We start from the raw sequence: 15,493 nt of genomic DNA, 5'->3' as shown, positions 1-15,493 counted from the left end.
ATTTTATTTTAGAATGGCTAATATACAACACATTGCTATCCTGAAATACTTTGCGGACATTCGCCCCAAGGTTTGCTTTATTTGCCCTATCAGGAGTCGAGGCGGAGTGCCCCCTTTGCACACGGCCATGCCGAGGGGAGTGGCACCCAGAGGAGCCCCACCCAGCCGCACGGCGTCCGCAAGAGGGAGGGGGGTGCAACGAGCCAGGGGAGCCCCCCCGGCAACTGGATTTCGACCGGTTCCGCCCATTGTGCAGGATGCTTATGACGAATATGTAAGTGAGTCTTACCGATGGATCAATCGGTCTCATCTTTTCTCGATTTATTCCGTTTTTGTCCCCCCAAAGTCATCTGGGATATGCTCCAGTTGCTTGTTCCCCTTAACAGCTACAGAGCAGTATGAGAAATTGATGGATGAAAGGATCGGCTCGATTTTTTTTTTTGCCTGTGATTTAAAAAAAAAAAACGATCTGTGGGGTGTGATATTTAATCGACGACAGATTAATTGAGATTAATTTTCTGTGCATTTATTGGAAGAAACATATTTTGCCACTTTGTCGAGCTGGACGGGCCCAGCAGCAAGCTCCTGCCTCAACATCCGAATGTTGAGGCCACCCGAATGTTTATTTGTTATTTTTTTATATGTTTATTTATTTATTTGTCTTTATTTTGTATTAATCTATTTATTTCTTAATGTATTCATTTGTTTTTCTTTCCTATTAATTTTTTATTTATTTTTTCCTTATTTTCTTTTCATGTATTTATTATTTATTTATTTTCTTCCTTTATTTATTAGATTGTTTTTCTTTTTTATTTAGTTTGTATTCATTTATTTGTTTATTTCGTATTAGTTTTCTTTCTTATTTATTTTGTATGTATTTGCTTATTCATTTATTTGTTTATTTGTTCCTTTTTTTTAAAAGGAGATTGCATAATTACATTTAAAGGACAACCGACATCACTTTTTTGTTTTTTAACTGACATCAGAAAAACGTTTTATAGCATCTAAAATATCCAAAACACGCAGTATGATATTTTTATTCAAATGCAAAACACCAATAAAAATGACTTAAAGTGTCCAAAATCTGCAAAAAATTGAGCTGCGAATTGGGCATTTTCAGAAAGTCCCGCCTCCAGTTCGTGACGTCACGCCAAGACATCTTGCATTGCTGGAGAATCAAAACAATGGCTTCAGATTCGGAGAATATGCTTTCTTGTTACACATCCAGTTATGAATATGAATCAAATAGTTCTGAAGAGGAAAGCGTACATGTTTTGGATTGGATTGGATTGGATTTGCCTTTATTAGTCTCGCAGTGGAGAAATTTACATTTCACAGCAGCAATCGATTAAAAACATTTTTCCGTGCCATTTTGAGGCAACATTGGGGGGAAATGTATCACCCAAAAAAGGCAGAAAATGGCGACCGAGCTCCTGTGAGGAATTAATCAGCCCGTTTCCACAGGCTGATAAATTCCTTACATGGAGCTTGGTCGCCCTCTTCTGGCTCTTTTTGGTGCAATATGAGGTTTTCAGACCAAATAAGCACAGTGAAATACATTGACGTGATGGAAGGACTGCTACAATGTGTCCTTTTTCTTTTTCGGTTAGGGGCGTTCCTTCAGTGACGTCACGTACGGACTAGTCACCAACTCAAAAACAAGACTTCCGGAATATTCAGCGCAAGTCTTAAAATGTAAAATATAGCTATATGCGGTGGAATCTTTGTAAAATACGCTCAGTAGACGTCATTTTAAGCCATTTTACAAATTATGGACACAACTTGTCCGGAGACGTCATTTAAGGTAGGTCGCCTTGTATTTTATTTTATTTTTATTTCTACTTATTGTAAACACACATAAAGGAATGTTTGTCCATTGAACAAAAGGCCCTCCACAACATCCGAATGTTCCGAAACGGAAGAGCGGTGGTGTGTTATTACCCCCGGCCGCCCGTGCCCTAAGCACATGTGACAGCTTTATTTGGCGAGCTGCGATTCCAATGCACCGAGGTCGAGGGAATGACTCCCGCACCAGCTGTTTCCCATCATTGTCACCGTTGTAAACTACAGCGCCCCGACATCGGCACCTGTGTATCTGCTCGGACAAAAAAAAAAAAAAACAGATCTCTGCATCTGCCGGATGATAAATCGACGCACATCGTGGCAAATTAGAAGCAGAATGAGTTGCCGCGTGTTATCCGAATTTATCATTGTCGCGCGGCAAGTGTTTGCCATCAGGTGCTGACAAACCTCCTTTTTTTTGTAAGTCATCAGTGACATGACAAAGCGACGTTCCCACTTTGCCTTCATTTTAAACATGCATTCATTCCCGGACTCGTAAAACATACTCCAGCTGTTCTTTTTTTATGAGAGAAGACGGACTTGGCGAATTCAAAACAGGCTGGATAACCTAGTTGAAGCATTCTGATGAGTACATCATGAGTAATTTACTGATGTAGTTGTTCAATTAGTCTGCCAAAAGGATACTTTCATAACTTTTCTGCTGTGAATTGTGAATTTCTCCATTGTGAGACTAATAAAGATTAATCTAATATAATCTATTTTAATATAATTTAATTTATTCTAATGTAATCTAATTTAAACTATTTATGCCAGGCGTCTTCATATGACGCCTGGCATAAATTAAATTTTAAAAAAGCCAAATAAAATCAAAAACAGAGTATCAAATAAATTCAAAGTATATAAATAACAATAGTATAATTATATATATATAAGTAATAATAATTTATGTGGCAAGAAACAACATAAATGTATTTTAAAATTAATTTATCTGAACATGCTCTGTGTAAATGGGTGAATATAATATAATATAATATAAATATAATATAATATAATATAATATAATATATAATATTAGTCTAATATAATTAAATCAAATGTAACCCATTTACACCAAGTGTGTTCATATGAACACAGATAAATTATGGGCTAATCTAATTTAATCAAATTTAAAATAATGTAATATAATCTAGTCTATTTTAATCTAATTTAATGTAATGCAATGTAGTATAAACTAATTGTATGTAATTTAATCTAATCTAATGTATTGTAATCTACTATTTTACAGAAATAATGGCCTTGTTGGATTCATTAATGTATTGTTTGCATATACGTAATCCAAAAGCAGTTCTTTTTATTCTACTACAATGCTATGGCTTTATAAAATTTGACTAGTTTACATCTAGCGCTTCTCGAATAATAGCAATGGGATGGAAATGACTGCACAGTTTTTTTTTTTTTGTCGCTGGTAGCATGTTGTTGTCCGAGTAGCGTAAAGAAATGAATGAATATATTAAAATATGATCTAAACTTGAGTGTGGAAACAAAACCGTACACAAAGCTCTTTGTATGCTAAAATAAGGACATCTGCCGTTTGCGCGTATTTGGTGTGGCTTATTCAATTCCAATATCAATTCCCACTCATGCTCAATGGCAAAAAAAAAGTATTTTCCTCATGTCCGTCAGGCCGGCACATGTTGAGACCTGCCGAGAGCCAAGCGGTGTTAATTGCATCCTGTTCAACTGTTCCCCTTTGTCCATTTATACGCTGAATCTTTTTTTTTTTCTCTTCACATTCTTGCTTTCCTTTTGTCATTCTCATTTCCTACACCCTGAATGCATCGTGATTGGAAATGATGCCCAGCTGCTAATTAAACGCAACGGATGGACTGCCGGATGGACGGATGGACAAATAGACACTTGTCCAGATAGATGATTGCGGAGAGTGATGGACACCGAGGTTCTCTTTGTGAAGCGCGAAGGTCATCCGCTGGTCAGCGGGAGCCGAGCGTCACATTTTGATCTAAAACGCCTCCCGGACCGGTGGGCTGGATGGGTGTAATTGATGAGCCGCTGGTCCGTGCTGCGGCCTGGAGGTGAAGCAGAGGCATTTCCTGTTTCATTAATGGCTCATGCTTGGTAGGAAGCAGGTGGAAGATGTGAATTTTGATTGGTGCGATTTAAGCGAGAAGATAAAAGTCGCGCGATCTGAGAGACGATTTTGTCAAAAAATGGAAAACGTGAATGTAGGTAAGGTCGATGAAAGTCATACTTCCACAAGTACCCGATCGCGCTAATGGGACACCATGTCCCGAATAATCGCAGTCTTGTGCGCAGTCGTCGCGAGGAATTAACCAATTCACTGCCAGACAATGTGCAAAAAATGTGTCCAATCCAGTGCCAGGGTTTTTGTCATTTTCACTCAAATTGCATGATCCACAGAATATTGAGTTTTAGGACGACATAAACATTCAATGCAGCGTAAGAAACCGTAGATTATCTTATTTTACAGAAAAAAACGAGTTAATTCCTGAGTTGTATGGGTTTGGAGTTATCTGAGCTTGAAATGGGGGTGTCTGTACAAAATATAATACATACCTATTGATTTATATAGCGCTTTAACAACACCTGAAGCTGTAACAAAGCGCTAACGCGTACAAAAGGCAAATGCTGCGCCTTTATTTCAAGCTCATATAACTCCAGACCCTATAATTTAGGAATCAACTGAAAAGAAAGAAGAGAGCCTAAGGCAGGGGTCTCAAATTCAATTTACCCGAGGGCCGTTGGAGGCAGAGTGTGGGTGAGGCTAGTCCGCATCAGGATTTCCACAAGAAAAGCACAGATAAAACATTCCAATGTTCTCAAAATCTTTATTTTTAACACACACAAAAATGAATTAAATGAATAACTGGAAAAACTAATAAAAAAATAAATTAACCAGTAATAAATAAATAAAATAATTAATTATTGTAAGGCAGATACAGACAACTGAAAAAAAAACACAGGAAAACTATTTTAATAAAGCATAAAGAAAATATTGAACATGAACTGTCCCAAACATGGCTTCTCTTGCCTACTTGTTCAGCTCCACACACAAGTTTCATTCATATCAATCATGCGGGCCGCACTAACATTAATCTTTCATATCAAGTCGGGCCGCAAAATATTCTTTCGGGGGCCGCAGTTGGCCCGCGGGCCGCGAGTTTGAGACCTCTGATCTAAGGTTTCTTGTGCTGCATTGAATGTTTACATAGTCCTTAACCTCCATATTCTGTGGGTCCAGCAATTTGAGTGAAAATGACAAAAACCCTGGCACTGGAGTGGACATACAGTAAAGTCTCGTTATATCGATATCGGATATATCGATAGTCCCGGTTATATCGATACTATTTCTATGCACGCACGGAGAAAATTACATGCAAACAGGGTCGGATATATCGATAGTCCCGGTTATATCGATATTTTTTCGGACTCCCTTGAATATCGATATAACGAGACTTTACTGTATTTGTGCACATGTCTGGCAGTCCATGAGTTAATCACCTGAGCCCAGATAAACGCCCGATGCTCTCTAGCAATTGGGAAAATAAACACCCTACCGGTCGCCGTTTGAAGAAATGGCTTGATTTTCCCCCAAATGAAGTCGAGTGAGGGAGGGTGGGGGGGTATCGATGTCATCCCTATCTGCTGCGGTGTGGTTGCAGAGCAGCAATGGAGCAATGGCGATAGCGTTGTAGTAACACAGAGAAACCAGCCCTCTGTTCGTTTTCCGTGGCCTCAGAGTCCCCCCCCCTCCCTACCACCTCTTATCTTTTAACAACACGCCTCTCAGCCGTCCTCTGGCATACAAATGAAAGAGTCACTTAGGGAGCGCTATGCCCCCCCCCCCCCAATACTGTCACACTAATCCTGTCTCGTGTTGGAGGGGTAGCAGGGTTACAAGCGTGTTGCGTTATTGTGCTCGCCGAGATATTTTCGAGTAAAAAAAAAGGGGGGGGGGTTAGAGGTGGTGGATATCAGATATCTCAATAGCTTCAGTCGCTGGATTTCCGCCGCTTTATTTCAAACAATTTTCCACACGTTTGACGCCGAAGAAAAGAATCCGCCGCCAAGGTGATTTATCAGTCGACAAGCTCTTGCTTGTAAAAGGGGAAGGTGGGGCTGGGGGGTGGGAGGTGGGGGTGGCAGTTCCAATAAATGGCAATAACGCCCGTTAAAGGTTAATATGCTCCTCAGTACAAGGTTATACAAATGGAGTGCATCATCCAGGGAACTGTTTGAACAGACAGCGCCGAGTTCGGGGTGGGGGAAAAGAGCGGAATACTAACGAACAAGACGAATGCTTAAGAACAGCAGCGCTAATAAGAGGCGCTAACAATGTCCGGTACACCATCACATTTACGAGGGACAAATTCGTGGTCATGATGGTGGTCAAGATAACACGGTCTCGAAATTAAGGTGTCGGCAATTGATGATGGTAGCGGGGAAGCTACCGCGGCTAACTAGCAACTTGAAAATTTACGAATTGAAGAGCGGAGAATGACAGGAGCACGTCGATGGCTGAGTCGTCGAGGATAAGGTTTCTTCAGCCGTCATCTGTACTGCTTTGAAGGTGTTGGATGGCTCGTTGATAACTTTGGCCATACATATATATATACAGTAAAGTCTCGTTATATCGATATTCAAGGGAGTCCGAAAAAATATCGATATAACCGGGACTATCGATATATCCGACCCTGTTTGCATGTAATTTTCTCCGCGCGTGCATAGAAATAGTATCGATATAACCGGGACTATCGATATATCCGATATCGATATAACGAGACTTTACTGTCTTATATAAGTCTCATTATATCGATATCGGTTATATCGATAGTACTGCTTATTACGATACTATTTCTATGAACGCAAGGAGAAAATTTACATGCCGCAGGATCGGATATATCGATAGTCCGGTTATATCGATATTTTTTCCGACTCCCGAGAATATCGATATAACGAGACTTTACTGTATATATCAAGTTTTAGTCATGGTTTTGTTTGCTACTTTGGACCTTTTTGTTTTGATGACTTTCTGATGACTTTGTTGTTTGACATTTTGTTCCTGCTGAATTTATTTCATACAATTTGTCAAATACATCCTGCTCCACCCTCCTGCCTGCTTTTTTTGGGGGTCCACCACCTTGCAAATCGTGACATACGGCAACTCGTTTTGGAGTTTGCCAGCTTGATTATTCTCGCATCGACATTCTCACCATATTCATGAAAAGAAAACAAAAGTAAAAAAATCTTATTAATTTATGATTAAATGGCCGTACGGAGAACTATAGTATCTGGATCATACATTAATTTTGTATCAAAGCTGCGTATTTCCTCTCGGGAGCTGAGCGAGAATGTAAATATTTCTCTGAAGTGGAGGCAGCTGCGTATTGTTTCTGTTTCGGCGACCAGTTTTACACGGCAAGCGAAAGCAAGCGCCTGTGTGCTCCGCATTCAAACGGACGCCTGTTATTTTGTCCTCATTCTGGAAATTTTGTTTTTTGGGGGGGGAGGGGATGCTTTTCCCCCACATGTGACAGCTGACTTTGTTCTCCAGCGCACTGTTTGACTGTATACAAGTACGGGAGTGATTTTATTTTGACGGCGAAGACTGTTTTCACCAGCGTGCTACATGCTTTTACTTTTTGTGTCGCTGCTTATTCAAAATTGATGACATTTTTTTTTTGCCCCAGCCTACTCTCCGAGTTGGATAACAGGTATAACTTTACAACAATCAAAATAAATACTGCTAAGAGTTAGGAAAAAAGGGATTTTTTTTTTAAACCAGGAAGCCAAACGAGCAAAGACTGTCGTTTCGGAAAAAAAATAAAAAGTGAAGTCGTAATCAGGCATTAGTACCTTCATTATAAAGCGGATGTGATGAGCATTTCTTGTGGGGCCAAATCTTACAGACATTAATTTCATGCATGCAAATCAGACGACGATGGAATTAGCTCAGGGGTTGGAGGAAGGGGGGGAAGAGTCGGGGGGCATGTCGCTAAGGGTCGAAACCTTATGTGCAGCGTTCAGTCCCGTTTATTCCGAATTAGGACGGGTGGGGCAGCGGTTGGCTTTGAAGTTTTGAAGTCACGCAGAGTGACGGATGAGGCGAGGGGTTTTGGGGCGGAGTGGGGGAGTGGGGGGATACATTGCTACAGTCCAAACAGATGTTCAAGGCTCAGGCTTTGAGGCGGTGATGAGACGTGACCGCCACACGCGTCCTCCCATCCCGCTGTCACTCAATGGATACGAAGCGGGAGGCGGCTGATGCTCTCGCGGCCCAAGTAGAGGAAACAGATTGGCCTGTTTTGATGCCACATGATTTTTTTAAGCCTTTCCATCGAAATTTTTCCATAACACGTGGAGGAAATGTTCCAGTCTTCCTTCTCACGTTGATTCGCAAGTTGAAATAAAAGGCAATCAGTCGTGTACATTTGTAAGTAGAAATAATGCTACCGTCCTAGGTAGGATCATAACTTCATTATTATGACATTTACAATGTCGGAATGTTTTGTTTTCAGGACTACGACGACGGCTACGGAACGGCGTACGATGACCTAGGATACGAATCCTACGACAACAACTACGCCAACCAAGGACAAAAGTAAGTTGCGTTTTCCCCTATATATATATATATATATATATATATATATGTGTATTTGTTTTTATATTTATTTATGTGTTTGTTCATTTATTTGTCTTTATATTGTATTAATTTACTTGTTTGTTTTTCTTTCCTATTGATTTTGTATTTATTTATTCCTTATTTTCTTTTCATGTATTTATTAACTCTTTTCTTTCTTTATTTATTAGTTTGTTTTTCTTTCTTATTTAGTTTGTATTAATTTACTTGTTTATTTTTTTTATTTATTCATTATTTATTAGTTTTCTTTCTGATTTATTTTGTATGTATTTGCTTATTCATTTATTTGTTTATTTGTTGTTTTTTTCGTCGATCGCATAATTACATTTAAACAGTCACGATTTAAGGCCTTGTATTTTATTTATTTTTGGGTTAATTTGTGGCAACTCTACTTATTGTAAACACACATAAGGGGATGTTTGTCCATTGAACAAAAAGCCCTCCATATAAATGCGGAATATTGATTTTGTTGTACCCAGGGAGCGATCACACTTCCCATGCCGCGCTAGGTCAAAAGGCTTTTGCTTTGTGTCCCGCAGTATTTTAACAACAATGCATGCCTGTCAGCACCATTTTTTAAATAGAAATAATGACTGTTGTCCTACTTGGAATGTCCGCACTCGGATTGTATTGGTAGTAGCTTGAGGGCTCAGGACGTCGTCGTATTTCTCCTTGCTGAGCAAACCGGTCGATGTTTTCCTTTATGGCTCTATCGGGATGAACTTGATGTCACCTGGGGTTTATGTTGTTGGGGTGGAGGATGGATCATAGTGTGACACCCCTTTCACACCCTCCATCTTGTTTCAACATATTGTAACTTAAGAGATGCTTAGACAACAAAATGGCCGTGTTGTTCGCACAATGCAACTTTTACAACTTCACACTTGTGACCTGAAATAAATAAAAAAATATTCCGTGTCATTTTGAGGCAAATGGGCGGGGGGGAATGTCTCACCGAAAAAGTGGCAAGAAAATGGCCACCGAGCTTTGAGGAATGAATCAGCCCGTTTCCACATGCTGAAATATTCCTTCCATGGAGCTTGGACTCCCTATGCTGGCGGCTTTTGGATGTAACATCAAGGTTTTCAGATAAACAGTACAGCAAAATACATTGACGTGCTGAAGGACTGCTACAATGTGTCTTTTTCTCGGTAAGGGGGGGGGGGGGTCCTTTCATGACGTAACGTGAGGACTCGTCACCAACTCAAAAACTTCCTGAATGTTCAGCGCGAGTCTTAAAACGTAAAATATAGCTATATGCGGTGAAATCGTATTAAAATATGCCCAGTAGAAGTCATTTGAAGCCATTTTACAAATTATGGACACAACTCGGTTGTCCTTTAAGACATCACAGCTTTCATGCTAACATGTTAGCAAAACACACAAGCTTTCCTGGCTTCAGAGTGCTTCGCTCAGCGGAGCTAGCAAACCACTCCAACGCTAAGGTTAAGACGGCACACTCGAGCAAACTCTTTAAATGTATCCGCAAATACAAGTGGTGGGTCTTGCAATTTGGGAAAAAAAAAAATAATAAAAAATGGCACCCGGCTGGAGACTTGAGGTCAGCGACTGGCGATCACACTCACAGGTTGGCGGTGACTCCGGTTGTTGGGGTAATACGCTATACGAACATCTTTAAACATCTTTGTGCATCGTTTGTTTATGTTTTGGACTTCCTGATACGTCATCCTGCCTGCCTTTACATGATGTCACATCTCATTGCGTCACATCCTATTGCGTCGCACCCTGTCCGTCTTATACATGCTCTCGCAGTTCGTCTTCTCTCTCTCTCTCTTTTCTTTCTGCCCCTCCTCGGCCGACCTCCCACGATGTCTCTGCTGTCTACAAGATTAAACTAACTTATTCTGTTCAACACCTGGCTTCCTGCTGATTTCACCATCCTACTTCCAACACCCTGAGAAGCCATGAACCAGGAACGAAGGATCACTCGTAACCCATCACGGGTGTTATTTTGTGCTTCACGCTTGAGAGACGCCATTTTTATTTTTCACAGCGCATTCCCTCCCCTTTACCTTTGCTTTGGTTCCCAAGGGCCCATCGGTGCACAGATAGATGTGCGGCGTATCCCTTTTTGGAGCATGTGTTATTTTTAACACAAGACAAGAGAACCGCATAGGTGCTAAAAATCATCTTTCTTGGCATTCTCAGAATTACATTTTTTTTTTTTTTTTTGCGACATAAACCAATAGAACTCAAATTGAGAAAACAAAATGGCTGCAACGATGCACGCAGCGACGTGTTAAAGTAAAGGACGCCTTCCTCCAAAACACGAGCTCCATGTGTTTATTATTCTTTGGTGCACTTTGCTATATTTACCAGCACTCTTTGGCAGAGCCGTTTAACCCCCCACCACCCACCCCCTCCCCGCCCCCCTCACACGCTTTCTATAAATTTTGCCAATTGGCTGCGCCAGCTGTCAGACTCGGTCGGGCACCTGCAATGCTGCTGTTTGCCTCGATGCTGCTTCAAAGTTGACAGCTCATCAAGAGGAGTGACAGGTGCTGCAGTGGGAATTTGACCGTATCTGAGATTGAGGGGGTATGGGGGGCAGGGTTTCTGCTCAAAGAAGCATATTGGACGTTTAATGCTGTTATTTCTTTTTTTTTAACTGATGAATGGCTGTATTTCTCGTCAACGGATTTCACGAGCATTCTTGAAATGATGACATTGGAGGGGCGGGGTCAGCTTTGTAATCAGAGATCCCATTGGGCAATCAGCGTGTCCATCAAGATTTTGGCATTTAACTGCGCGTGAGCTTTGTTTCAAAACTAAACTGGAGACAGGAACCGGCGCTGTTTTTGCTTCAGATGTTTTTCCTTTTCTTTTGTATTGTTGTCTGCGAAAAAAAATACAAAATAAAATAGAAATCTCCGGTGGCAATCAGAAGGGTCGGTGTGGGGGCATTTGCACTCAGCACTTTCCTTTGCAAGCCGGGAGCAGACGGGAATGAAAGACATGATTGCAAAAAAAAAAAGAGCATCACAGAAGCGGAAATGTAGTGTTGGTCATAAAAGCGGGCTTTTTAGAGAAGATGACTGCCATTTTTTTCTCCTTCCCTCCCTTATTTTAAAGCCACCGGTGAAAAAGTGATGCTAAGTTAGAAAACCTTTCACCACTAAAATGCAACACTAACATTTTCTATGCTGCCCACAAAACAGCGGCCATATTGTGCTTTATTGTCCGACGCCTTCACAGCTCGGGTGGCTTTTTTTTGCACAACATTGCTCTTCGGCTGCTTTTGGGGCCAATTTACCCGCCGTTGAAGTGGACAAATGTGCAAAGGTACGCTGCTCTCAAACACCCAAGAGTGGGTCACCTGACTGGCGGAGAAACAATTGTGTTGTAAAATACGACACGTTTTTAATTGTTTCCCATCTGGATGTGGTTTTACAACTACTATTGATTTTTTTTTTCATGGCTGAGGACCTTTTGAGTTGTAGGTGCACAAATCTGGTTGTCACCACTTTGCGCAGAACATTCTACTGTACCAAAATGGATGGAGAACACCTTCCATTATTATGGTGCACCTGGAGATTCGAATATGGTGGCGCGGGAGGCTTGCAACATTGAAATGATTCAATCCACTTTGCTCATACCCCCCCGTGGCCTCCTTTCATGTCCTATGAGGGTCTCCTCAGATTCATCACCAATGAAGGCGAGAGGAATGGCGGCGTAAGAAAACAAATGCGGTGCACCTGGGATGTGTAGTACATCATTCAATTTTAACACTCCCCATCTGTTTGGCCCGAACAACAACATCGGGGCTCAGGATGAGGCATTTACAGAAATGACAGATGCACTGCAGAGGCCAACTATTCTATTTTGTTCCCCAAACCTTTTGGCTTCCCGCTGTCAGCGTCGCTTGTGTGACGGAGAAGAGGCGGGAGATGCAGCGGTGGCAGTTGGGAGCTCTAGCGACTAGGAAAGATGCTTAAAATAAATCAAGATCAAATAGATGACAGGCTACACCCTGGAATGGGGTTAGTGCTAACTGCAATTTGTTTGTTTGGTTGTTGTTGTTTTTTATTTTTTAAACACAACCGTAAATGGGAAAGCGCATCATTATACAAACCGCATCCTCAAGCTCAGTTTGATTGAGAATATGATGCGTACTTAAAGTCAAATAAAGAATATATAAATAAATATATACATCATAATGTAAATAAATATCTAAAGAAATATATAAATAATCTATACATACATATATAAATACACAAATAAATAGATAACTAGACATATAAATAAACACATAGACACATAAATACACAAATAAATAGATAACTAGAATAAATAAATACATAAATAAATACATAAATACACACACATATATACATATACAAAAAAAATAAATGAACAAATAAACACATTAATAAATACATAAATAAACAATTATAAATACATAAATATACAAATAAATAGAAAAATAAAAACACAAATAAATAAATAAATGGATACATAGAAATGTATACATGAATGAATAAATAACTAAATCAGTACATAAATAAATCACTATATAATAAATACATAAAAATACATAAATGGATAAATGGATAAATAAAAAATAAATCTGTACATAAAAAGTAAATAACTAATTAAAAATAAATAAATAAATAAATAATACAATGAAAATGAATACATAAATACATTCAATTAAATATGTGGCTTATTTATTGGAAGCCACACAGACACACACACACACACACACACACACACACACACACACACACACACACACACACACACACACACACACACACACACACACACACACACACACACACACACACACGTATTGCAGTTGGCTTGACTTTTTGGACGAAAGCCTCCCCAACACATTGTCTAAACTGTGTTTTGTGGTCCCATTATTGGCACGCTCAAATTTATGCTTAGCCACGCTTTAGTTGGTGTCGTGTCACTGTGCCACCAAAGTGCCCGTAAGACCATTCCTCCCGCTGTCCTCTATTGACCTCCACGTCTTGTAGAAAAGAGGAAGAAAAGGAAAAAAAAAACACACTAAAACATTGATGTCTTGAGGCTGTTGACTTTCTTTTCAATTACAATCATCCGCATGTTTGTTTCCCTACCATGATTTATAAAAACAAAACAAAAAGAAACAACTCCCGTGATTTCAAAAATAGTTTTGTACCTCTTTGCCGCCTAATTGAATTGTCCTGCATCAAACTGTCCTCATCACCAGAAAAAGAACAAAAATAGGATCAGTCTTGTTGCCTTTTCGCAACCATTGCTCCTCCCGAAGCCCCCCCCCCCCCCCCTGCTGCTGTCACGCTATGTTTAAAATAAACCGTCATTCGTTACTTCCAATCTGTCACCTCCGCGCCTGGAGCATTTGCGCGCCGCTGAGGTTTCAGGTGCTTTTCTGCCCTCTAATCTGCGAACCAGCGAGACGCCCGGTGTCACTTCCAGTCCCCACGTGACAGACAGACAGACAGATGGATGGACAAGCAGGCAGACAGGCAACCAGGGGCCCAGGTGTGACGGCCGATGTCGACTCCGTAGCAGCTTTATGATGAATAGCCTCCACCGCGACTGAAGCGATTGTTCTGTCAGTGTCTCCAGCGGACGGATTTGACGCAGAACTGACTTGCTTCGTCTTTTTTTTTTTTTTTTTTTTTTTTTTTGTCAAGGATGGATTGGATTAGCCTTTATTCATCTCGCATTGGAGAAATTTACGTTTCACAGAAGCAGAGAGGTAAAAGTAAGAGGAAAGGAAAGAAAGAAGTAGAAAAACGAAATACAGGAGCTGCTGGAAAGGCAGAAAAACAAAATAACAAATAATGTGACACAACACAAAAGACACAGACACTCATTCAACTTAAGCACTTTCTGCACCCTCTTTGTTGTATGAAGCAGTTTTAAATTAAAGAGGAGAGGATCAAAGCGTCCTTTTCGCCAGTGGATCAGGGACGTCATGGTGGAATGTGCACGTCTGCTACAAGCTAAATATTGAAAGTAAACATGAAACTGTACCATCCATTGACAAAAAGATCTCACATCTCTTATCCCACGTAAATCAGCTTCAATTCCAAGCCGCGGCATTTCCGCATAAGCTTCTGTTGCATTTTTTTTTTTTTTTTTGTCGTTGATGTTCAATAACTGTTTGTTGTGAATTGGAGATAGTGTCAATGTTGACATAAATCAAGGGATGATGTTTTTTTCCTGTTTTTTTTTGTCTATTTGCAGCTCAGATGGCTACTACGAATATGGACAAGGCGGCGAATCATATGAGCTGTACGGTGAGTTAAAAAAAAAAAATCTTATCAGTATCTTGTCTGTTGCCTCACACCAAAATTCCCCCAGCTATTTTCTGGCTTGACAGCTCATTTACTCGTCATTTCTGTTGTATTTTGCTTGCTTGTTTTCCACAAGAACATTTTGCTTTACGTTATCGTGACTTTGTTCCTCGCCGCCTTCCAACCACTGTCCATTGTGATTTTATTGTCTTATTCAACACTTGCTGATATTTTTGTTGGACGATTTAACTTTTTGTCCAAAAATGGAAGTCCCATTTATATTCTGATGAAAATTTTCTTCTAAAATAGTGACACGTTTTTATCTAGAATTACCACATTATTATCCTAACTTGACCAAATTTTACTTTGTTTATCTAATAGTGTTGATATTACCCATATACAAAAGCATGAGACTAGTATTGTCTTTGTTAGTGTTGTCTCTCGTATAATCTTAAAACATAATATTGGACTAGTTTGTTATTCAATTTATTACTTTAGTAATAACTCATTTTTTTTTGCCGCAGGTCACATTGTAGTTACGGTTTCCTCTCGAGGGCCATTATGAATTATGGGAAGCCATTAAAGTGTTTCATCCCCTCCAAATATTACATACAGAATGCAAAATTAATTATTGAAGTTTTCAAATTTGAAGTAAAAAATAATAAATTATTGTGGTTTACATGGGACAATTTGAAATTTTGGTTAGGACTTTAGCTAGCATCATGGCACTTGACATGCT

The 15,493-nt window shown here is 39.9% G+C and overlaps 1 protein-coding gene across 3 annotated transcripts in view; it reads left to right on the top strand.

The window, feature by feature from the left end:
• Window positions 1-15,493, top strand: part of khdrbs3 (KH domain containing, RNA binding, signal transduction associated 3) — a 97,802-nt gene that overhangs the window by 37,406 nt on the left and 44,903 nt on the right. For all 3 annotated transcript variants that reach the window (XR_016113450.1, XR_016113451.1, XM_088986862.1), the window contains exons 6-8: window positions 94-274; window positions 8,361-8,443; window positions 14,705-14,757. Coding sequence is in view for 1 of the 3 variants with exons in the window: in XM_088986862.1 (XP_088842988.1) it covers window positions 94-274; window positions 8,361-8,443; window positions 14,705-14,757 (317 nt within the window). In the remaining 2 variants the exon portion in view is untranslated. The remainder of the gene's footprint in view (window positions 1-93; window positions 275-8,360; window positions 8,444-14,704; window positions 14,758-15,493) is intronic.

The sequence above is a fragment of the Hippocampus bargibanti genome, linkage group LG20 (assembly GCF_051943395.1).
Source record: "Hippocampus bargibanti isolate YZ-2025 linkage group LG20, ASM5194339v1, whole genome shotgun sequence".
NCBI lineage: Eukaryota > Metazoa > Chordata > Actinopteri > Syngnathiformes > Syngnathidae > Hippocampus > Hippocampus bargibanti.
This window is presented reverse-complemented; position numbering and strand designations above follow the sequence as displayed.